The sequence below is a fragment of the Malaclemys terrapin genome, chromosome 8 (genome assembly GCF_027887155.1).
Source record: "Malaclemys terrapin pileata isolate rMalTer1 chromosome 8, rMalTer1.hap1, whole genome shotgun sequence".
Classification (NCBI taxonomy): Eukaryota; Metazoa; Chordata; order Testudines; family Emydidae; genus Malaclemys; species Malaclemys terrapin.
In genome coordinates, this window is record NC_071512.1 from 38221548 (window position 1) to 38247371 (window position 25824).

The 25824-nt window shown below is 43.5% G+C and overlaps 2 protein-coding genes across 2 annotated transcripts in view; both read left to right on the forward strand.

Moving 5' to 3' along the window:
- The first annotated feature begins 2517 nt into the window (after window positions 1–2517).
- LOC128841919 (protocadherin gamma-B5-like) overlaps window positions 2518–25824 on the forward strand; it is a 226322-nt gene continuing 203015 nt past the window's right edge. The window contains exons 1-2 of the mRNA XM_054037440.1: window positions 2518–5042; window positions 6417–8854. Of these exons, the coding sequence (XP_053893415.1) occupies window positions 2618–5042; window positions 6417–8854 (4863 nt within the window). The 5' untranslated portion in view covers window positions 2518–2617. The remainder of the gene's footprint in view (window positions 5043–6416; window positions 8855–25824) is intronic.
- On the forward strand, window positions 10907–13815 carry LOC128841809 (protocadherin gamma-A12-like). Its single transcript, XM_054037248.1, has one exon. The coding sequence runs from the start codon at window positions 11389–11391 to the stop codon at window positions 13813–13815; it is 2427 nt and encodes an 808-aa protein (XP_053893223.1). The 5' UTR covers window positions 10907–11388.

Here is a 25824-nt window from a genome sequence, read left to right on the forward strand (position 1 = left end):
GAAGCTCCGTCTGCTGACAGGGCTTTCTCTTTCCTCTGCTTTGGAAATGATTGCTAGTCCACCTGGGCCAAATTAGCCAAATTCTGTTGACCTTAGAGCATGATGCAAAGCCAATCTGATTTCATGGGCTCTTGGAGCCAAGGGAGACTAACTGTAAATTGTGCTGGTGTGCAGGATAATTTATATTTTAGTTTTATGGATGTATGAGTCTTAACCTTGCAATTAGAGTAGGCTACTGGATTTGATAAAGTTCACGGATATTATTGTGCTGTGCAAAAGTCTCTAAGGCACTGGATAGGCACTTTTGCCCTATAATGAATGCCTAAATTAATATATAAGTAAACAAATGAATAGATGCTAAATTCTAAACAGAAAGGTGAACAAATTGTTCATTGGAAGGGAAAGTACATGGGACTGTGTGACTTCACACAATAATGTGTAAACTAAAATTAGTCTTCTTGTTTATTACAATGTGATATAAATACAGGATTACTTTAATTTATTATGCAAAAAATAAATCTGTGCGTCATTTTAAAATGAGGAAATTAAGCAGAGGTTGTGTTCCATTTGCCACAGATTATGTGACTAGTGGATTAAAGGGAAGAGTTAAGCTTTACAATATATCTAGCATAAGATAATATGCATTTTGCATCTAGATTTGTTTCATTAATATTAGGGCTCTCACGCAATTAAAAATAATCCTGATTAATCATGTGATATAAAAAACTAATTGTGATTAATTGTGTAATTAATTGAACAGTTAAACAATAATAGAATACTATTTAAATATTTTTGGATGTTTTCTACATTTTCAAATATATTGATTTCAATTACAAAACAGAATACAAAGTGTACAGTGCTCGCTTTATATTTATTTTTGAATACAAGTATTTGCACTGTAAAAAACAAAATAAATAGTATTTTTCAAATCAACTTTTTATCATGAAAGTTGAATTTACAAACATAGAATTATGTAAAAAACTCTGCATTCAAAAATAAAATAATGTAAAACTTTAGAGCCTACAAGTCCATTCAGTCCTACTTCTTGTTCAGCCAGTCACTCAGACAAAGAAGTTTGTTTACATTTGCAGGAGATAATGCTGCCCTCTTCTTGTTTACAATGTCACCTGAAAGTGAGAACAGGCATTCCCGTGGCATTCTTGTAGATATTTACATCCCAGATGTGCTAAAGATTCATATGTCCCTTCATGCTTCAACCACCATTCCACAGGACATGCGTCCACGCTGAGGATGGGTTCTGCTCCATTAGAATCCAAAGCAGTACAGACTGAAGCATGTTCATTTTCATTATCTGAGTCAGATGCCACCAGCAGAAGATTGATTTTCATTTTTGGTGCTTTGGGGTATTTTTTGCATTGGAGTGTTGCTCTTTTAAGACTTCTGAAAGAATGCTCCACACCCCGCCCCTCTCAGAATTCGAAGGGCACTTCAGATTCTTAAACCTTGGGTCCAGTGCCATAGCTATCTTTAGAAATCTCACATTGGTATCTTCTTTGCCTTTTGTGAAATCTGCAGTGAAAGTGTTCTTAAAATGAATAACATATGCTGGATCATCATTTGAAACTGCTATAATATTAAATATATGGCAGAATGCCGGTAAAACAGAGCAGGGGACATACAATTCTCCCCCAAGGAGTTCAGTCACAAATTTAAATAATGCATTTTGTAACAAGTGTCATCAGCATGGAAGCATGTCCTCTGGAATGGTGGCCTAAGCATGATGGGGCATACGAAAACAAATAACATTGCCTGTTCTCACTTTCAGGTGACATTGTAAATAAGAAGCGGGCAGCATTATCTCCCATAAATGTAAACAAACTTGTTTCTCTTAGGCATTGGCTGAACAAGAAGTAGGACTGAGTGAACTTGTAGGCTCTGAAGTTTTACATTGTTTTGGTTTTGAGTGCAGATATGTAACAAAAAATCTACATTTGTAAATTGCACTTCCACAACAGAGATTGCACAACACTACTTGTATGAGGTGAATTTAAAAATACTATTTTTGTTTATCATTTTACAGTCCAAATATTTGTAATAAAAATAATATACACTTTGATTTCAATTACAACACAGAATATATATGAAAATGTAGAAAAACATCCAAAATATTTAATAAATGTCAATTTGTATTCTATTGTTTAACAGTGCAATTAAAATTGTTATTAATCGTGATTAATTTTGGCGGTTAATCACCTCAGTTAATTGTGATTAATGACAGCCCTAATTAATATATAATATACATTAGGAGACTAAATATGCTGGAGAAATTAGCTAACGCATATATTGGGGGGAAATGCGTTTAAAATTATGTATCTAAACTGCTGCAGTTATTGGTTGAGACTCTGAGCGTCGCTGTTCACCAATCAGGGAGACAAATGCGAGAGATCCAGCCAGCCCCGCCCCGCTGTAACAGATCGCACAACAGGCAGACCAGGCACTCAAGCCAGAATACACAGTACAGCATAGCTGCACTAACCCCCCTGGGAAAGCTCTTGATCCACGAACTACTGATTGAAGAGCGGGATTTTTATGTTTACTAGTTTTTATATACTGTTCTGACACTCGGACTCTAAGGCATCTATTTCCAGTGGTAGACATGACGGATATAAAAAGGCTCCGGGACTGCAACTGGCGAGTCCTGTTCTGCTTTGTATTTTTTACCGTTTGGGAGGCAGTTTCTGGGCACATTCGCTATTCCATTCCGGAGGAAATGCAGAAAGGCTCTTTCGTGGGGAATATCGTTCAGGATCTAGGGCTCGATACAAAGGAGTTTTCAGACCGCGGTGTCCGCATTGTTTCCAGAGGTAGGACTCAGTATTTTGCTTTGAATGTTAAAAGCGGTTATTTATGCCCCACAGAAAGGATTGACAGAGAGCAGATCTGTGGCCAAATGGAGAAATGTCTGTTACATTTTGAGGTTCTCGTTAAGGATAAAGCTAAACTTTTCCCAGTTGAAGTTGAAATCACTGATATTAATGACAATGCGCCCCGCTTCCAGGAAGATGAATTGGAATTTAGAATCAGTGAGTTAGCCGCTGTGGGAACCCGATATTCTCTTGAGGGGGCGCAGGATGCAGATGTGGGAACCAATTCTGTGCAGGGCTATTATCTCAGCAGTAACAAACACTTCTCTCTGGATGTGCAAACGGGAGCTGACGGGGACAAATATGCCGAACTGGTGCTGGAAAATTCTCTAGACCGGGAAGAACAAGCTGTTCACGATCTAATCCTCACAGCCACTGACGGGGGAGATCCAGTCAGGCACGGCACTGCGCAGATCCGTGTTATCGTCCTTGACGCAAATGACAATGCACCAGTTTTCAGTCAGCCTGTCTATAAAGTGAGTGTTTTGGAAAATGTACCCGTCGGGTCTCTGCTGCTGACAGTAAACGCCACAGATCCCGACGAAGCGATAAATTCGGAGGTCACATATTCACTCCGGAAGATGAAAGACAAAGCGTCTCAGATATTCCAGGTGGATTCTAAAACGGGAGAAATATCAACTGTGGGAAACCTGGACTATGAGGAAGCTGCATTATATGAAATGGAGATTCAAGCCAAAGACGTTGGAGACCTCTCGGCCAGATCTAAAGTCCTGGTTACTGTGATTGATGTTAATGATAATGAGCCTCAAATTACAGTCACCTCACTCACCAACTCTGTGAGCGAAGACAGCCCACCGGGAACTGTAATCGCCTTTATAAATTTACATGATCTGGATTCTGGAGAGAATGGTGTTGTCATATGTTCTATACCACCCAACCTGCCATTCAGGTTACAGAAATCATTTGACAATTATTACAGTTTGGTGAGTGACAGAGCATTGGACAGGGAGCGGGTCTCCGATTACAATATAAGTACCACAGCCACAGACCGAGGGACTCCTCCTTTATCATCAACAACAACTATTTTAGTACATCTTTCAGACATAAACGACAACGCTCCTATTTTCAACCAGACATCCTACACTTTGTACATCACAGAGAACAATCCCAGAGGAACTTCCGTTTCTTTCCCGAAAGCGAATGATCCTGACTGTGGGGAGAACGCCCGAGTCACCTACTCTGTTACCGAGGGTCAGATCCAGGAATCTCCGCTCTCCTCCTACATCTCCATTAACTCCGAGACTGGGGCTCTCTACGCTCTGCGCTCCTTCGATTACGAACAGTTCCGGGAGATTCGGTTCCAAGTGCAGGCTCAGGATGGGGGTTCCCCACCTCTCAGCAGTAATGTCTCCGTCACTCTCTTTATCCTGGATCAGAATGACAACAGCCCGCACATCTTACATCCCTCCTTTCCCACCGATGGCTCCACGGGAGTGGAGTTGGCCCCTCGCTCCTCCGAGCCGGGTTACCTGGTCACTAAGGTGGTGGCGGTGGATGCAGACTCCGGGCAGAACGCCTGGCTCTCCTACCAGCTGCTGAAGGCTACAGAGCCGGGGCTCTTTTCTGTGGGACTCCACAGCGGCGAGATCAGGACAGCGCGCTACTTTCTCGACAAAGATGCGCTCAAGCAAAGTCTGGTGGTTTTAGTGAAGGACAACGGGCAGCCCCCTCTCTCTGCCACGGCCACTGTCACGGTGGTGATGGCTGACAGCATCCCCGACATCCTCTCCGATTTAAGCAGCCTCTCAGCTCCTACAGACCCCCAGTCCAGCCTCACCTTGTATTTGGTGATCGCTGTGGCTTCCGTTTCCTGCTTGTTCTTTATCTTTATCATAGTGTTACTGGCCCTGAGGCTCCGCAGGTGGAGAAACTCGCAGCTGTTTGACTCCTCGAGTGTGACTTTCAGTGGAGTTCCCGTCTCGCAGTTTGTGGGGCTCGATGGAGTCAGAGCTTTTCTTCACTCCTACTCACATGAGGTTTCTCTAACCACGGACTCCAGAAAGAGCCAATTCAACTTTCCCAAATCAAACTATTCAAATACTCTGACCAGTCAGCAGACCTGTGAGATAAATGATTCTGTGTCAATATCGGGAGATTTAAAGAATGGCGATGGTGAGAAGAAATTTGTTCAAGTGAGTTTGCTTCTTTTCTTATTTTTCTTTTTAACCAGGTTGATGTGTTTTAGGAGCCGGAAATATTATTTATTTATTTATTGTAAAACCCATCGTCTTTTTTGATCCATCACGCATTATTACCTTGTATTAGAGTGATTCCACTTTCCTTATGACCCTCTACTTCCTTTCCCTCTTCATTAGGGTAGGTTTTTTGTTGTTGTTTGTTTGTTTGTTTGTTTGTTGAGCCTTAATTCATGACTCAGGTTCAAGTAACATAGCAAATCATCCAGGCAAGCGTGATGTGTACTTTTTTGTTTACACACAATTAGATCTCGATCTTCATTGGGGCTTTTCGACGTTACTACAATTCAAACAGTGTAGCGTAACATATACAGTATTTTTAAAGGGAACTACAGTTGTTTGTTGGAAGGAAGGATCAGTTTACAGAGGGTCTTATAACAACTCCGAGAAACCTTTTTGAATGAAGCTTCAATCTCCTCAGTTACGTATATATTATGTTTACTTGTTTAGTTTCAGATAGGTGTTATTAGATCTTGACAATCCTGTGCTCTCTTTACATCAAAGTACCATAAATCCCACGAAATCCACCAGACCAGAATTAGGCCGTTTACACGGAAAGATGACTGAAAAGATATTTTATTTTTGAAGGAAGTTCTGAAGAGAAATAATTGTGTTGTGCCAGGGCCCTGATTCTGGATAGGGAAATTTTGTAATAATAACAATTTCATCCGAAGAAGTGGGCTGTAGTCCACGAAAGCTTATGCTCTAATAAATTTGTTAGTCTCTAAGGTGCCACAAGTACTCCTGTTCTTCTTTTTGCGGATACAGACTAACACGGCTGTTACTCTGAAACAATTTCATTGCGCTTTTTGTTAAAATCAAGCCACTTTGGTGACAGAACATACAAACTACACAAAAAGCAGACAAAATGGAAACCATACCATTCAGCTTTCCTAAATTCTTTTTGTGTGTGCGTTATATATTTTTCTACCTAAGGATGGACGAGGGAATGCATTGATCCAAACGAATTTCCATTGCCCTCTCTGTACCTACGTCCTGGCTTTTATCATATCATTCGAGCTGCAGTTCTCCGGCAGAGACTCAGAGTGCCGCTGTTGGCCAATAAGGCGCGGAGCTGCAGCCGGAGATCCATTGGAGCCGGCTGCAGTGTGATTGCTCAATCACATAGCGCAGAGCGGAGACAAAAGCGCACACAGCCTCGATGCTCAGAGAAACCTTCTATCGGGACTCGGATGCACAACTGGAGTAATAAAGGGATTTTATTTTATTTTCATCGCTGGGAATATTTACAATACAGGCTGGATTTTAACTACAGGATCTAAACGGAATAAAAGAGAAACGAAAAGAGCATAAGTGCAAGCGAGTGAGATGGAAACCGGACACATACAGACCGAATGGGCAGTCACACGGCAGGTACTGTTGTTTCCTTTCTTATTCTCTTTGTTCTGCCGGGCCGTCTCGGAGCAGATTCGTTATTCGATTCCTGAGGAAATGTCCAAAGGTTCCCTTGTGGGGAATCTCGCTAAGGATTTGGGGTTGGATGTCAGAGAACTGCCGCAGCGGAAGCTCCGTGTCAGTTCGGAAAAGCAATACTTCAGTGTGAATGGGGAAAATGGCAACCTGTATGTGAATGACAGGATAGACCGGGAGGAGATATGCGGGGAGACACCCCTTTGTGTCCTGGCATTCGAAACGGTGGTTAAAAATCCTTTAAATATTTACCTCGTGAATGTCGCAATCCAGGACATTAATGATAATGCCCCGTGGTTCATAAAGAGTGACATTGATCTAGAAATCAGCGAATCAGCACTGCCGGGTGCGAGATTTCGACTAGAATCTGCGCAAGATCCGGATTCTGGGATCAACTCACTGCAGAATTACCAACTCAATAAAAACCCCTCCTTTACACTGGCAGTGAAAGAGAGCCCAGATGGCAAAAAGCAAGCAGAATTAGTCTTAGAAAAGTCTTTGGATCGGGAGGAGGAAAGTTCCCACCAGTTAATCCTGACGGCTCTGGATGGGGGAGATCCAGTCAGATCTGGGACAGCTAAAGTTAGGATTAAAATTACTGACGCCAATGACAACCCCCCTGTATTCACTGAACAGATCTACAAAGTCAGCCTGAGGGAAAATCTACCAAAGGGCTCCTTAGTGTTTCAAGTGAAAGCCAGTGACAAAGACGAAGGTTTAAATGGCCATATATCATACTTTTTCGACAGCATACCGGAAAACACCCGCAAATTATTCCATTTGGACCCTGAGAATGGAGAAATTACAAATACAGCGATCCTGGATTTTGAAGAGAAAAATGAATACATCATGGAATTGGAAGCCAGGGATGGAGGTGGGCTGACCGATCACTGCAAAGTTCATATAGAAGTACTGGATGAGAACGACAACGCCCCGGAAGTGACGATTTTATCAGTATCCAGTCCTTTTTCCGAAGACTCACCGCCAGGAACAGTGATAGTTCTGATCAAAGCTCTTGATCCAGATGCCGGACAAAATGGAGAACTTAGTTGTAGTATTCAACACAACTTGCCTTTTAAAATAATATCATCTTCTATTAATTACTACAAGCTCCTCACAGACAGCACGCTGGACAGGGAGAGAACTTCGGAGTACAATATCACAATCACAGCCACAGACAAAGGCTCTCCCCCCCTCTCCACCCAGAAAACCATCCTGTTGCAGATCTCGGATATCAATGACAACGCCCCTGTCTTTCAAAAACCTTTCTACAGCGCCTATGTGCCAGAGAACAATCCCTCGGGGGCCTCTATTTTCAGTGTAGCAGCCTCAGACCGGGATCTGGACCGGAACGCCCGACTCACTTACTCCATCTTGAGCAGCAACCTCGAGGAGCTGCCTCTCTCCTCCTACATCTCCATTAACTCCCAGACCGGAGCTATCTATGCCCAGCGCTCCTTCGACTACGAGCAATTCCGGGAGTTTGAAGTGCAAGTGAAGGCCCGAGATGGCGGGTCCCCGCCTCTCAGCAGCAATGTCACCGTCAGGGTGTTTATTCTGGATCAGAATGATAACGCCCCTCGCATCTTGTACCCTTCCCTGGGAGCCGATGGCTCCGCCTTGTTCGAGATGGTCCCTCGCTCGGCCGAGGCAGGTTATCTGGTGACTAAGGTGGTGGCGGTGGATGCTGACTCAGGACACAATGCCTGGCTCTCCTACCATCTGCTCCAGGCCACGGAACCGACGCTTTTCAGCATGGGGCTGCATACCGGGGAGATCCGGACAGCCCGCGCCTTTGCGGAGAGAGATGCTGTGAAGCACAGGCTGGTCACCCTGGTGAAGGATAACGGGCAGCCGCCTCTCTCTGCCACAGTGACTCTCAACCTGGTGTTTGCTGAGAACTTCCAAGAGGCTCTTCCGGAAATGAGTGACCAATCGGGTGACTCGGCACCTCAGTCTGATTTACAGTTTTACTTGGTGTTGGCTTTAGCCTTCATCTCATTTTTATTTCTAATTACAATTATAGTGGCGATAGCCATGAAAGTTAGAAGTTCAAAAAGCTCCTCTATTCAGTATGTCAGGCCTGCGCTTTATTCCAAGGCTGATCCCAGATTCCTACCAGATTACGAAAACGGGACTTTGTCGTATTCCTATAATTTGTGTTTGGCTACAGACTGTGGGCAAAATGGATTTAACTTGCTTAAAAGTAGCGACCAGAACATTACAGCTGAGAATATCCTTTGCAATGACAACTCTGGGATTTTAGTTGTGAATAATTCTGGTTCTGAAGCACCCAAATCCGCGTCCGAAACTCTTCTCAAGGTGAGTTTTTGCATTAATGCGTTATTTAATTTACTGGGTCCTGGCTGTAGCGCTAATCTGCTTTCACCCCCTAGTAACAGTTTCAGTGGCTTTAATCATGAAATTCCGAAGATCAAAGAATTCCCCTGTTATTCAATAAATCAGTTCTAATCTTTATTCCATCATGGCAGATCCCCGATTTCTACCAAACTGCGATGATGGGATTTTGCCATATTCTTATAAACTGTGTTGTGCTAAGGACGCTGGGAAGAATGAATTAAACTTTCTGATAACTAATGGGCAGAGTAATACAGCCGAGAATATCTTTTGTAATGACAACGCTGCGATTTTAATTTTAAGCAGTAATTTTGGTTTAGAGGGCTCAACATTTGACACCCGAAGGCTTCCACCGGTGAATTTTTTCACTGACATATTCGAGGTGAAGTCTACACTTTGATTTTTAAGTGAGCACATTGTGGTGTGATATTTATGAAATTTATAGAGTCGTTTATATTGCGATCTTTTCAGAGTAATTCTTTTTTCCCTTGTGTGCAATTGCTGTTATCAGGTGCTCCAAGTTTTAGTACCAAAGGATTGTCGGCACCTGCTGTTTAGTGGTAGATTTGTAGAAGCAAAACTTGTTTGTTCTATTCTATGCTATATAGATTCGTATCTTTCCCTTATCTGTGCAGTATCAGACCAACTTCCAATAGTGCATTAAGTATCTGTCACCTCTTTCTTATCATCTTTCCATGGGGAGAATTGCGTGTTTGTGTTTTGGCAGGGTTTTGATTTTGACTGCGATGTGACTGTGCATCAATGAGTTAAATTTTCCAGCCATAATTTACCTGCCTGGAATTTATGGCATGCTGTAAATATATTCCAATTCTTCTAATATCGTCTTCTAATGAGACTTTTCGGACATTTAAGGAGATACTTATTCAAATAATTATTAAATGAGTCATTTTTCCATTCAATTTCACAATGAGTTAACGTTCTTAATCATTAGGGAACATCAATACCATTTAAAATCAAAGCGTGTAACAGAATGCGGTGTTAAATTTAATCATTTGTGATCAACCAACTAATTTATTATGACTTCTGAAGAATCGTGATCTATTAATTTGCAAAGTTTTTTTAAACTAATTGATTAGGACATATCTAAGTCAATTAAAAAACCGCATTTCCTCCAGCATAAAAGTTATGGTAGCTAAAGAGGAATGATGAGAAAAGGACCGAATATGGTCACCTCTACATGAGGATTCTATAGTCCATCATACACTGAGATAGTTTTTCATTTCTCGGATTTAACGCCCTCTTAGTATCCTTCCCTGTCTGTATCACTCTCTGAAGATGAACATCTAATTCTGCATTAACATGTAGAAAACAAAACCGCTCGGGATATCTGTTAGGTCACCGAAAAGGAGCAAACATTGGGAATACCATTTATCTTTGCTTAGTGGTATAATACAGCATGTAAGAGATATTAATTTGAAAGGTATCAGAGGGGTAGCCGTGTTAGTCTGAATCTGTAAAAAGCAACAGAGGGTCCTGTGGCACCTTTAAGACTAACAGAAGTATTGGGAGCATAAGCTTTCCTGGGTAAGAACCTCCCTTCTTCAGATGCAAGTAATGGAAATTTCCATTACTTGCATCTGAAGAAGGGAGGGTCTTACCCAGGAAAGCTTATGCTCCCAATACTTCTGTTAGTCTTAAAGGTGCCACAGGACCCTCTGTTGCTTTTTAATTTGAAAGGGACCGTCAGCTATTCCCATTATACACAATTATATATCTCAGGTATTCTGTTCTCACGGGTTGAAAATAACAGGTTTTATTGACAATAAGATGGAAATACAATGTTACAATTACAAATATCCCTTAACGTGCAACAATAACGTGCCTGTGATATCATGGTTCTTCAAATCTCTATTTGAAGGGGAGTAAGGAAACTATAGGAGGCTCTGAATAATTCACAGGAAATGTGTACAACACTTGGTGTTTTCATATTTGTATATCTTTGTGAGTCCCTGACACCAATAGACTTGCTTCATTCTGACAAAGAAAACTGTGACTGCGCACTCTAGGTATAAAGCTAAATGGCACATCAGTATTTCAATAGCACCGTGATCTTTATGTAAAATGGATAAGGAACTGTCCTCATTAAAACAACGTAATCGAAAACTCATATGAGTTTATTTCTAATATAAACACCACTCGGTATACATAGCGCTAGAGATTTAAATTAACAGATTAAAAGGCGGATTTTAAATCATTGTCTGCAGTTATTGGTTGAGACTCTGAGCGCCGCTGTTGACCTATCAGGTGGAGAAACGAGATGAGAGATCCAGCCAGCCCAGCCCCGCAGTTACACAGTGCAAAACACTGAGAGATTACACTCACTCAGAGAGATTGTAAAGGGAACACGGCTGCAGGAATTTTATATAAAACAGCCTTGGTTAAAACATCAGTGGCTGCGGAAACAAAGGATTAAAGATAAGCGAAAATACTCTCAGCCGTGACCCGGGAATCGGAGTTCCATACCCATCAGAAGAGAAATGGCAGATACACAAAGGTTCCGGGTCTGCAAAAAGAGAGTCCAGTTCTATTTTATGTTGGCTACTGTTTGGGAGGCGGTTTCTGGGCAAATTCGCTATTCGATTCCCGAGGAAATGCAGAAAGGCTCCATTGTGGGGAATATCGCAAAGGATCTGGGACTGGATATAAAGGAGCTAACACACCACGGAGTCCGCATTGTTTCCACAGGTAGGACTCAATATTTTGCTTTGAATCTTAAGAGCGGCCATTTAATCACCACAGAAAGGATAGACAGAGAACAGATATGTGGCCGGATCGAGAAGTGTCTCTTAATTTTTGAGGTTCTTATTGAGGATAAAGTGAAGCTTTTCGCAGTTGAAGTTGAAATCACAGATATTAATGACAATGCTCCCACCTTCCAAGCGAATGAGCTAGAGTTAAAAATTAGTGAGATTACAGCTGTGGGGACCCGGGTTTCCCTGCAGGAGGCGCAGGATCCAGATGTGGGAATTAATTCCATCCAGAGCTATCAACTGAGCAATAACAAACACTTTTCTCTGGATGTGCAAACTGGATCTGATGGTGTTACATATGCGGAACTAGTGCTGGAAAAGTCTCTGGACCGGGAAACGCAGACTGTCCATAAATTAACTCTCACAGCAGCTGACGGGGGAGATCCAGTCAGATCTGCCATTGCTCAGATCCGTGTTGTGGTTGTGGATGCCAATGACAATGCACCGCTTTTTACTCAGCCGGTCTATAAAGTGGCTGTTTTGGAAAACGCGCCTCCAGGGTCCTTGATAATTACAATACACGCCACTGACTGGGATGAGGGACAGAATTCTGAGGTGACCTTTTCATTTAGAAAAATTACAGAAAAGGCGTCTCAGATATTCCAGCTTCACCCTAGGACAGGAGAAATATCAACGATAGGTGACCTGGACTACGAGGAAGCTGCATTATATGAAATGGAAGTGGAGGCAAAGGATATTGGAGATCTCTCCGCCAGGTGCAAAGTTCTGATAACGGTTATTGATGTCAATGATAATACCCCGAAAATTGCAATCACTTCCCTGTTCAACTCAGTCTCTGAAGATTCTCCCCCCGGAACAGTAATCTCGATATTAAATTTGCAAGACGGAGATTCCGGACAGAATGGTGAGGTCACGTGCTCCATACCAGCCAACCTTCCATTCCGGTTACAGAAGTCATTTGGCAATTACTATAGTTTGGTGACTGACACATCACTGGACAGGGAGCGGGTCTCGAATTACAGTGTAACTATCACAGCCACAGACCGAGGGATCCCTCCTTTATCATCAACAGCAACAATTTTACTACAGCTTTCAGACATAAACGACAACGCTCCTATCTTCAACCAGCCATCCTACACTTTGTACATCACAGAGAACAATCCCAGAGGAGCTTCCGTTTGTTCCCTGAAAGCGAATGATTCCGACTTGGAGGAGAACGCCCGAGTCACCTACTCTATTAATGAAGGACATATAAATGAAGCTCGGCTATCCTCCATCTCCATCAACTCCGAGACTGGGGCTGTCTACGCTTTGCGCTCCTTCGATTACGAACAGTTCCGGGAGATTCGGTTCCAAGTGCAGGCTCAGGATGGGGGTTCCCCACCTCTCAGCAGTAATGTCTCCGTCACTCTCTTTATACTGGATCAGAATGACAACACCCCGCAAATCTTACACCCCTCCTTTCCCACCGATGGCTCCACGGGAGTGGAGTTGGCCCCTCGCTCCTCCGAGCCGGGTTACCTGGTCACTAAGGTGGTGGCGGTGGATGCAGACTCCGGGCAGAACGCCTGGCTCTCCTACCAGCTGCTGAAGGCTACAGAGCCGGGGCTCTTCTCTGTGGGACTCCACAGCGGCGAGATCAGGACAGCGCGCTACTTTGTAGACAAAGATGCGCTCAAGCAAAGTCTGGTGGTTTTAGTGAAGGACAACGGGCAGCCCCCTCTCTCTGCCACGGTCACTGTCACGGTGGTGGTGGCTGACAGCATCCCCGAAATCCTCTCCGATTTAAGCAGCCTCTCAGCTCCTGCAGACCCCCAGTCCAGCCTCACCTTGTATTTGGTGATCGCTGTGGCTTCCGTTTCCTGCTTGTTCTTTACCTTTATCATAGTGTTACTGGCCCTGAGGCTCCGCCGGTGGAGAAACTCGCAGCTGTTTGACTCCTCGAGTGTGACTTTCAGTGGAGTTCCCGTCTCGCAGTTTGTGGGGCTCGATGGAGTCAGAGCTTTTCTTCACTCCTACTCACATGAGGTTTCTCTCACCACGGACTCCAGAAAGAGCCAGTCCAACTTTCCCAAATCAAACTATTCAAATACTCTGAGTAGCGAGCAAACTTGTGAGATAAAGGATCCTATTCTAGTTACTGAAGATTTAAACATTAGTAACGGGGATCAGACCTCCATTCAGGTGAGCTAACATAATCGGTCTTTTTGCTATTAGTTTATAGTATATAAGTTTAGTCTTCCTCGTGGACTGTGCAATTAGTTGAAAAGTACGGATTAAAGAGTACTGAATTTGCATTAGTGAGGTTAGTGTGAGTTCTGCCATTGACTTCAATAAGTGTAGCATCAAGCCCTCTGTGACTGAGAAAATACAGTGTACATATGGCTTGCTCTAGGGGAGGAGGGTATTATTGTGTCTTGATTACTTATGAATGTACCAAATTCAGGGTCCATTTTGGTCAATCTCAGGGTCATAGGATTTTTAAAATAGTAAATTTCATGATTTCAGCTATTTAAATCTGAAATTTCATGGTGTTGTAATAGTAGGGGTCCTGACCAAAAAAGGAGTTGTGGGGCAGAGGGGTCACAAGATTATTGTAGGGGGGGGTTGTGGTACTGCTACCCTTACTTCTGTGCTGCTGCTGGCAGCGCTGCCTTCAGAGCTGCGCAGCTGGTGAATGGTGGCTGCTGGCTGGCAGCCCAGCTCTGAAGGCAGAGCAGCCACCAGCAGCAGCACAGAAGTAAGGATGTCATGGTGTGGTATTGCCACCCTTACTTCTGCACTGCTGTCTGCAGAGTTGGGCCCTCAGTCACTCTCTGGCCACCCAGCTCTGAAGGCAGCAGTGCAGAAATAAGGGTGGCATGGTATGTTATTGCCACCCTTACTTCTGTGCTGCTGCTGGCAGGGCATTGCCTTCAGAGCTGGGTGTCCGGCTAACAGCCGCCACTCTCCAGTGGCCCAGCTCTGAGGGCAGCACAGAAGTAAGAACGACAATACTGCAACTCTCCCTACAACTCCCTTTTGGGTCAGGACCCCCAATTTCTCCCCCATGAAATCAGTATATAGGGTGAAAGCACACAAAAGACCAGATTTCATAGGGGGAGACCAGATTTCATGGTCCATGACGTGTTTTTCATAGCCATGAATTTGGCACAAACATCCTTTTCCTTTATTATTTTAAATGAAATTACTCTTTATTGAATAAAAACAACAAGGAGTCTGGTGGCACCTTAAAGACTAACAGATTTATTTGGGCATAAGCTTTCGTGAGTAAAAACCTCACTTCTTCGGATGCATCCGAAGAAGTGAGGTTTTTACTCACGAAAGCTTATGCCCAAATAAATCTGTTAGTCTTTAAGGTGCCACCAGACTCCTTGTTGTTTTTGTAGATACAGACTAACACGGCTACCCCCTGATCTTTATTGAATATTTGTTTTAAACAACATTATCTTTTTAAGATTTCTTGAGACCCAGTTTGGGAAGTTACAAATATACAGATATTTCTGAGTATGTGAAATACTAAGGTTAGTGGAAGGCACATTGATGTGATGTTGATGAGCTTCAAATCTACCCCACTGCATTAGATTGCATTTTTTTTCTCACACAGTTAATTTAATCCCACTGTCATATGACTTCAATTTGTTTTTATTGTTGTAATCTAGAATTATGTTAGTGCAGAATTCTGCTGATTAATTCATCTGAAGTTCTTTGCAGTTGTCTGCAGCATTGATTTTCTTGTTTCCAATAGTCTGGCCTTTGCGAGTTAAATGTTGTGGGTGAAGATTTATTCATCGGGTTTTATTGTCGTTGCTTTTATTTTAATTAGAGATAAGTTCCGGCACCTGTTTTTAATGTTTAGAAAAGACAATTTTTTAAATTTCCGTATAGAGGCACTGATTCAGCTGACCTAGCATCTTTAGTTCTTTGTACGTGGAATGAAGATATACTGATTGTCTCTAGAATCATATCAAATGAGAAGAAAAATGAAGGATTTATGTGGAAGTAAAAGGAAATAAAGTTGTGTTTGTCTGTTTATAAACAGTTATATAGATGTAGTTATATTTATGTATATTTCAATGTAGGTATCTTTCATTTGAAAATGACAATTTAACTTTATGTATGCAATATTGTAGGCAGTGGTTCTCAAAGCTGGTCCGCCGCTTGCTCAGGGAAAGCCCCTGGTGGGCCAGGCCGGTTTGTTTACCTGCCACATCCGCAGGTTCGGCCAATTGTGGCTCCCACTAGCCGCGGTTCGCCGCTCCAGGCCAATGGGGGCTGCAGGAAGCAGCGTGGGCCGAGGGATATTACAAAAGAAATTTATCAGAGGCATATGTTGTATCTTTGCATCTGGTGATATCTTCTAATGAATGTGTTTACAATGAATAATTTCAGCATTCCATGTCTCCTATTTGGAATTCCTCTGGAACATTTTAGTTTTGTCCCGAAGACAGTGTCTTCTTGGGACATGACCTACATTTCAATGATGGAATTACATGTGTTATCTTAATCTTGAGTTACCTTAACATTTTTGATTCTTTGTATGTTGAACTGCTGTCATTAAGAACATCATAATATGTGAATAAGAACATCATCATATACATCACATTACAGCTTACATAGTGCCTTCTAACCAGGGATCTCACTGTGCATTACAGATAATAATTATTTAATTAAGATTCCCAACAATCCTGTGAGGTAGGAAATGTATATTCTACATATTTGACAGACGAGGAAGCTGAGACATGGACTGAGATTGAGCTTTTCAAACTTCTAAACACATAAACCTATATTTAGGCATTAAGTGGGGGGCCGCGTTTGGTAGGTTCTGAGCTCCACAAATCCTAATGACATCAATGGGAGTTACAGATGCTCAAAATTAAGCTGTAACGCTGCCTGCAGTGATTCAAGAGTGTGAGTACCAACCTCAGCGTAGACTGTTTGGAAAAGGAAATTAGTTTATTTACAAAGTTAAAGCAGGTAAATATATATACAAGATGAGTTATAATCTTAAATTTCAAAAGGTAAATGAATCTTATATAATAAGCAACCTCTATATGTCCTTTAGGGCTAATCCATGCTAAGCAGCTTTGGAATCTCTTGCTTATGCATAGAAATACTTCCTCCCCACACTCCAAGAAGCTAGTTCCTTTTGTTTGGGGTTTTTGTCCACTTCCTGCCATGTGCTCTAAACTGCAAACTCAGCTGATGGGAGGAGGCCACTTCATGGCACATCTTCAGGGGAAGGAGGCAGAACAACAACAGCGTCCTCTTGTTGATGGTAGGTAGGAAAATTCCAGTTGCAATATCTCACTATAGTCTGTTTGATATTGATAGACCTTTTCTTTTAGGAAGGGTATAACACCTTCTGGAAAGATCAGCCGTTCACATTAATTAATGTCTCTTTCCTGAATGATGATTTACACAGTCACAGAGGCTTACACTACAACCACTTAAATATTACCTTGCAATATGGGATACAGATGTTATAAGTGAGATTAACATGTGCAGCAACTCACAAGCATTCAATAAATTCTGCTACTCCTAATGTAGCCATTTGGCTCAATCAACTTCAGGTGAAATTGTAGTTGCTGCTCTACACCAGCCATACGAAAGAAGAAGAAGAAATTCTAAAAACTAAACACATTCTTATCATTCTAATACTTTTTTTTAACAATACTGACACACACATGAGTCACACTGATTCCAGTTATATATTTGTCAGTGTGAGACTTGGGGACCTTCACATCAGTTGGCACATGGTTTGCCAGCATCACTTATTTATATTTATAATGATGGATTTACATCTAAGTTAGAAAATTTTGCCCTAAACAGCTTTCCAAATGTCACACTGTCAAGCTGTCTGTAGTGAATCAAGAGCATTACAGTTGGGTTCCAAAAGGTAGTACAAGCTGCTGTAATATGCAAACCCTATATTTTCTCTAGGGCTAACTCAGGCTAAGCAACTGGGGGTCCCTTGCTTATGCTTAGAAATTCTGACCTCTCCAAAGTGCAAGCAGCATAGAGATCCATTTTCTTTTTGTCTGGGATTTTTATTCTCTTCCCCTCAGAGTTCAAGCTGATGGGATGAGTTCATGCTCATGTCTCCTCTTCATCGGGGAGTGGGGAGAGGAGTGCAATTAATGAAGTATTTGATGTTTTACAATGCCTCATTTGGTTTCAGTGGGCCTTCTTGAGGGCAGGACCTAACACCTTCTGTGGAAGTCAGCATTTCACATTAGTTAATGCTTCTTTCCTGTTTGGTGAGTTACAGTTACAGAGGATTACAATGCAAACACTCGATATAACCTTATAACATGGGGTACAGATGTTATAAGTGAGATTAATACGTGCAGCATCCTACAAGCATTTCATAAAGTCTAAGCACTAAACACATTCTTATAAATTTAACTTCTATTTTAACAATGCTAACACACAGGTGAGCCAGTCTGGTTTTCAACTATGTATTGCTCAGTGTTCAGTTGAGACCTAGGGGCCTTGGAATTAGATGGTACCTGGTCTGCCAGTGTCACACACACAGAAGAATTTTGTGTTCACACTGCTGCTTAACTTAAATAACTCCTCTCACTCCCTGATGTATTTATAGAGAGCAATCATATCTCCCCTCAGCTTTCTTTTGGTTAGCCTAAATAAGCCAAGCTCTTTCAATCTCCTTTCATAAGGTAGGTTTTCCATTTATTGTATCATCCTAGTAGCCCTTCTCTGCACCTGTTCCAGTTTGAATTCATCTTTCTTAAACTTGGGAGACAGATGAATTCAAACTGTTCTTAAACATGGAATATCAGAATTGCACACAGTATTCCAGATGAGGTCTCACCAGTGCCTTGTATAATGATACTAACACTTCCCTATCTCTACTCAAAATATCTTGCCTGTTGCATTCTAGGACTGCATTAACCTTTTTCATGGCTGCATCATGTGGCTGGCTCATACACATCGTGTAATCAACCAGTACATCCTGGTCTTTCTCCTTGTCTGTTACTTCTAACTGATAAGTCCCCAGCTTATAGCAAATATTCTTGATGTTAGTCCCTAAGTCCCTATCTTGCACTTCACACTATTAAATTTCATCCTATTTTTTTATTACTCCAGTTTTCAAGGTTGTCCAGATCTTCTTGTATGATATTCCGGTCCTTCTCTGTGTTGGCAATACCTCCCAACTTTGTGTCATCCACAAATTTTATTAGCACATTTCCACTTTTTGTACCAAGGTTAGTAATAAAAATGTTAAATAGGATTGGTCCCAAAACCAATCCCTGCAGAACTCCACTAGTAACCTGCCTCCTGGGGCTTTTGTGAGCTTGATATTTCTGGAAGAGTGCCTTGTTCTCTTCTGTCCAACAAGGAGTTAATGATTTTATGAAGCCCCATGCAATGCTCATTTGGCAGCCAATATTAGTAGGCCTACAAAGTGGTGGTAATTAGCTGAATATAATGGAATCTGGTTTATCGAGCCGTCTACAATCACCACATAGCTGGGCCAGTCAGCAGACTGTATTTTCCAGGGCAGTTGCAGGAACGATTGAATGAGTGAAAATTGTAGGCCTATGCAAACCATGACTGGGCTGTATTTGCTCTTGGCGAAGTCATTGAGAATTGGCCTTTTCAATGGTATTGTGTGACCACAGATGTCACGTGACACAAAACAAATGTCAGGAGTATAGCATTGCCTCCATCCAATCTGAACATGCCACAGTATTTGGCATTGGAGAGGAGGTGCTGGTCTTCAGTGAAAGCCCAGGATGTGCTCCTACATAGATGGTAGGATGGCTTGGTGTTGGTAAAACTGGACTTGACCATTCCATTGACAGTGGCTTGTATAAGTTAATGACTGTTAGATAGCCATTCTTGATGGTGATTGAGTAGGGGTTCATCATAGGTAGGACTTTGATGGAATCTTTAAGGTCATATTTTATGTACATCACAAGTCCATATGTAGGGTGATGGCTTGCAGACATGTGGACTCTACTGATCTTCTATCACTGGCCTTCACTCTCCAGGTCTGTTTTATGTACCTCAAGGGCATAGATATTTTGAATCTGCAAGATCATTGTGAGGTAATCACATTTTGCATTAGATAGGCCCTCAATGTTGAGCTGCACAATTTGAAGCAATGGACCTATTTGAAGGTTTGGCCCTGACATGGGCCATTATTACCATTCTGTTTCTGACTGGAAGGTCATTTAAGGACCTCTGGTCATTGATTTGATAACATTCTTTGTGCTTTCACACATAATAGAGAAGACTGTGTGAAGGTTATCATCTCCTCCAGTTTATATATATTTTAAAATATGTATTCTTCGTCTGGAAGTTACACAAGTATCTATCAATTTTGTGGATTTATGGAATAATGTTTGTTATTTGTTTGGATTAGGAGAATATTTTTTCCTCTCTTGTGAAATTGTCCCTGCTTATTTGAATTTTGAACACACATCAATGCTTTTACCATGTTTAAAATTCTACATTTTCAAATAAAATGTGGATGTTTAAAGAAGACTCACTGATTAGAGGACCTCTCGACTTTAAAAGAAAGAATCTACTTTAATATTCAATCTACAAATTTAATTCAATCCCACACATACATGGCATTATCTTGCCGGTACTGATATATATACTGTAAATGTAATAAATACAGAATTATGGAGCTAGCATAAATAAATCCTATCATTTTAACATGTCAGATTAATTTCTGTATGTTTTTGTTTGTGTCTTCCTGTTGGGCCTAAACACATTTTAATGTTTGATTAAAAGTTTCTTCAGTGGGGTATATAATTACTTTATAATAATTATTAATAAGAATACAGAAAAGTTTCTCACACATCTTTCTAGTAGTTTCTTTAGGGACAGTCATTCCCTGACATCACATATGTGTTTAGTCACTAGATGAAATGCTTTGGTGTGAGGTATTGCAATGGATTCTGACAACTAACTAAAGACATTTATTGAAGACCTGCATTGTGTCCCTTCACCTACTGATATTTTTTGAAGAATAATTTTATGTCAATATTTTCACTATTACATAAAATGTTTCATATGTGGAGTACCTAATATTTCTATTGATAACTGTTTGTTTTGTTCATAAGGAAATGTCCTCTTTGGTATCTGACTTGGATTATAATATGGAATGCCTATAAGAAAAAAAAAGTAAAATCTCTTATTTTTAGTTATCTCATAATTTTTGTACTCTATTGGTCTGTTCTCATCAGAACATCTCTGTGATACTTCACACTTATATACTCCCTTCCATGCAAGCATTTTAAGGGGCCTGATCCAAAAAACCTATTGAAGTCAGTGGGATTCTTATTTTTATTGATTTTTATTGATTTCACTGGGCCTTGGATCAGGCTCACAGTAAACTACAAACAATGATTAATTTAGTCTAACAACAATCCTTTGAATTAGGAAAATTATATTATTCCCAAATTAACTACGAGAAAGCTCAGGCACAGATAGGTTAAATCAAAGTGTTCAAATGTTGTTATTAGGCATGTGAATCAATATTTAGTCAGCTATATAAAAGGTCTCATATTCTAGTAGGCGGGGACTCACAGATCCCAAATTAAGTGAGTGGCAGCTGAAGTTGCTCAGTTAGGGTTACCATATGTTCGGATTTCCCCAGACATATCCGTCTTTTTGGAGCTCAAATCCCCGTCCAGGGGGAATTTTCAAAAAGCCGAACATGTCTGGGGAAATAGGGAAGCATAAGCCAGGGTCCGACCGGCCCCAGCAAGATGCGTCGGGTCCGCAGTGCAGCCCAGTCGCCCCGGCTACATTGTAGTGAGCTCGGGCAGGGGGGGCGCAGCCGCAGAAAGCGGCAGAGGGGCCGCTGCTGGCCCTGCAGGCCAGGCAGACCACGTGCTCCAGCTGAGCCCACAGGACCACGGGGAGGCCGGGCCCAGCCAGCAGCTCGGGCTTCCCTCGCGGGAGGGGACCCCAGCCACTGGGGGACCCTTCCTGCGGCCCCGTTGCCCCACGTGGCTCGGAACCCAGTGCTGTGGGAGCTGTTCCAGTGGGGACAGGCCGGGGAACGTGCTCAGCGGCGGCAGGAAGGAGGCGGCGGGGAGTGCGGCATGTGCCGGGGCTGCAGGGACCCGCGCCGCCCTGGTCGCCGCTGAGCCTCCGAAGCCCCCACCAGGCAGAGGCTGCTGGGTGAGCGGGGGAGCAGGGCAGGCAGAGGGGTGCAGAGGCTGCAGGGCAAGGAGGAGCAGGGCAGGTAGGGGCATAGAGGCTGCAGGGGCAGGAGACGCAGGGGCAGGGCAGGCAGGGGGCACAGAGGCTGCAAGGGCGGTGGGGGGACAAGTGGGGAGCAGGGGTCACAGAGGCTGCAGGGGCAGGGGGTGCAGGGGCTGCAGGGCGAGTGGGGAGCAGGGAAGCACTTAGCAACCCCCAACCAAGATCAGAGTGGGATGGAGGAGGGGGAATGCAGGGTGCTCAGAGGAGGGGGCAGAGTTGGGGCAAGGAGTTTGGGGAAGGGGTTGGAATGGGGGCGGGGAAGGGGCGGAGTTGGGGCAAGGCCAGGGCCCCCTTGGAGTGTCCTCTTTTTTCAGTGTTGAAATATGGTAACCCTAGCTCAGTGTCACTGACAATCAAGACACTTATTTAGGCTCTTCAGTATGGCTTTAGTTACCTAACTTGAGGGCTCCAAATTTGAAAAATTTGGACTAATTAACTTTCCAAATGTTGCACTTAGCATGGGTGCTGGAACAGCAGGGACCAATTGACCATGGCCCTCCAGGTCCGTCCACTTTTTTCCCCAGGGCCCGGCCCCCTGCCCCTCCTCTTCCCCCTGAGGTCCCGCCCCCAGTCATGCCGCCGGGAACAGACGCTGGAGCTGGCCCAGACAACAGCGGCCTGAGGAACCGGAGCCGGAGATCCTCCACCTGCCCTGTCCGGGGAAGCCGAGAGCAGCCCCCGACTCATGTCCCCGCCCAGGACAGATGGATGGTCCGCGGCTGCTCCCCACAGCTGCCCGGGTGGCTCTTCGGCACCCTAGGCCAGGCGGAAAGCCGGAGCCGGGTAGGGATAAGAACCGCGCGAGCAGCTGTGGGGACCCAGCGCGGACCTTCCAACTGCAGTGGGCAGGGGTCCCGCGAGACGGAGACAGGGCACCGGGGGATGCTCTCGGCCTTTCCATCATCAGCAGGTGAGGAGGCCAGGGCTCCGTGATCCGGTTTGGCCAGGGGCGGGGCCTCGTGGGCAAAGAAGGGGGCGGGGCCTCGTGCCCCCTCCCCGCCTTTACGAAAACTCAACCACTGCCTAGGAGTTTTGTGTCGGAGCTGGGAAGGGAACTGTTTCTCAAGGGAGAAATCCTGACACCACTGAAGCAATAAAATATTTGCTGTTGACCTCTGCGAGAACAGGATTATACCTTATGTCCCAGGCCTCGTTCATACACATACCGGGAGATTATTTTAGAAATAAAATAAGAATGGGTACATCTAGCCGTGAACAAAGGGTTTTAAGTAAGATAGTTCCATCTTCAGAGAAGCATACTTTGAATTTACTTAATACATTCCATATTCAGCCTCCATCATAATTAACGTTCTCTGCTCTCTAGCGACGAAAATCATGTTATCGCCTATGGCAACAACAGAAATTTACAAATAGTCTAACCGAATGAGGATATGAGGGAGCTAAACTGCCTCACCTGAAATTACTTATAACGCTGAAAATGCATGCAATGGCATTTTTTTACACCAACAGACACTTACATGTTGTATTTTAAATCAAGAGGGTAAAGAAGTCGGTTGTACTCTTGAAAGGAAAACTAATTTTGCAACATTCCGATGAGAATCTTACCTTCGGAGTTGGTTCATTATAAATTGACCTGGTCTGCGGAGTTTCCACTTCTCAGATCTTGATGATTTTTTTAACTCTCAAAAAATAGTTTATGAAAGAATTTATGCTTAGTGATATTGCGGGGTCTTGCGTATTTCCGTCTCCGATGTGAGCATTTCGCCTGCAGTTCCCTCACTAAGACTCAGAGCGCCGCTGTTGGCCAATGCGGAGTCAGGACTGCAGCCGGGGACCTATTGGACTGAGCCTCTTGCAGAGCTATTTGCATTATTATACTGTGCAGATCTCTTAAGAAACGCAGCAGAAAGACACAGTGTCGCGGAAAAACCAAATCCTCCCGGATTGCTATAATCTAGCAGGGGAATACATTTCATTTATATTTCATTACCGACCCCGAGGATTCTTACGAGCCGAGGGAAATTTGGAACGGAGAATCGATTCAGAATAAAAGAGGCAAGGAATACAGAGCCGAGAGTGGCTGATATGGAAACCAGACACAGAGAGCCGGGCCGGGCAGTCACGGGGCAAGTACTGTTGTTTCCCTTTTTATTCTCTTTGTGCTGCCGGGCGATCTCCGAGCAGATTCGTTACTCCATTCCCGAGGAAATGGCCAAAGGTTCCCTTGTGGGGAATCTCGCTAAGGATTTGGGGTTAAATGGCAGAGAGCTGCCTCAGCGAAAGCTGCGTGTCAATTCGGAAAAGCCATACTTCAGTGTGAATGGGGAAAATGGCAACCTGTATGTGAACAACAGGATAGACCGGGAGGAGATATGTGGGAAATCACTGATTTGTTTCCTAAATTTAGAAGCTGTGGTTGAAAACCCTTTGAATGTTTTCCACGTGAATGTCGCAATCCAGGACATGAATGATAATGCACCGCGGTTTACTAAAAATAATATAGATTTAGAAATTAATGAATTAGCACAACCTGGTGCGCGATTTCCTCTAGAACCTGCGCAAGATCCCGATGTTGGAGCCAATTCACTGCGGGGTTACCAGCTCAGTCCAAATCGGTATTTTATATTGAAACTGAAGGAAAATCCAGATGGAAAAAAGGAGTCAGAATTGGTGTTAGAGAAACCTTTGGATCGAGAGAAGCAGAGTTCCCATCACTTGATCCTGACGGCTGTGGATGGGGGAGATCCAGTGAGAACTGGAACAGCTCAGATTAAAATAACTGTTACTGACGCTAATGACAACCCCCCTGTATTCACCGAAGAGATCTACAAAGTCAACCTGAAGGAAAATCTACCAAAGGGCTCTTTAGTGCTCCAGGTTAAAGCCATTGATGCAGATGAAGGATCATATGCCAAAATAACATATTATTTCAGCAACATACCGCAGAGTTCACGACATCTGTTTAGTTTAGATTCTGGTAACGGAATAATCACAACAAAAGGATTTCTGGATTTTGAAGAAGGAAATAATTATATAATGGGTGTAGAAGCGAGGGATGGGGGAGGTCTCACTGATCACTGCAAAGTTCATATAGAAATTCTGGATGAGAACGACAATACACCCGAAATGACACTCACATCCATGTCCACTCCAATTCCCGAAGACTCAGTGCCCGGGACAGTGATAGCTCTGATGAAAGCCCGTGACCGAGACGATGGAGGAAATGGAGAAGTCACCTGTCGCATTCAAGATAATTTGCCGTTTAAAATAATATCTTCCTCTAATAATTACTACAAGCTCCTCACAGACAGCACCCTAGACAGGGAGAGAACCCCGGAGTACAATATCACAATCACAGCCACAGACAAAGGCTCTCCCCCCCTCTCCACTCAGAAAACCATCCTGTTGCAGATCTCGGATATCAATGACAACGCTCCTGTCTTTGAGAAATCTTCCTACACCGCCTATGTGCCAGAGAACAATCCCTCGAGGGGCTCTATTTTCAGTGTAGAAGCCTCAGATCGGGATCTGGACCGGAACGCCCGAGTCACTTACTCCATCTTGAGCAGCAACCTCGAAGAGGTGCCTCTCTCCTCCTACATCTCCATTAACTCCCAGACCGGAGCTATCTATGCGCAGCGCTCCTTCGACTACGAGCAATTCCGGGAGTTTGAAGTACAAGTGAAGGCCCAAGACGGCGGGTCCCCGCCTCTCAGCAGCAATGTCACCGTCAGGGTGTTTATTCTGGATCAGAATGATAACGCCCCTCGCATCCTGTACCCTTCCCTCGGAGCCGATGGCTCCGCCTCGTTCGAGATGGTCCCTCGCTCGGCCGAGGCAGGTTATCTGGTGACTAAGGTGGTGGCGGTGGATTATGATTCAGGACACAATGCCTGGCTCTCTTACCATCTGCTCCAGGTCACGGAACCGACGCTCTTCAGAATGGGGCTGCACACCGGCGAGATCCGGACAGCCCGCGCCTTTGCGGAC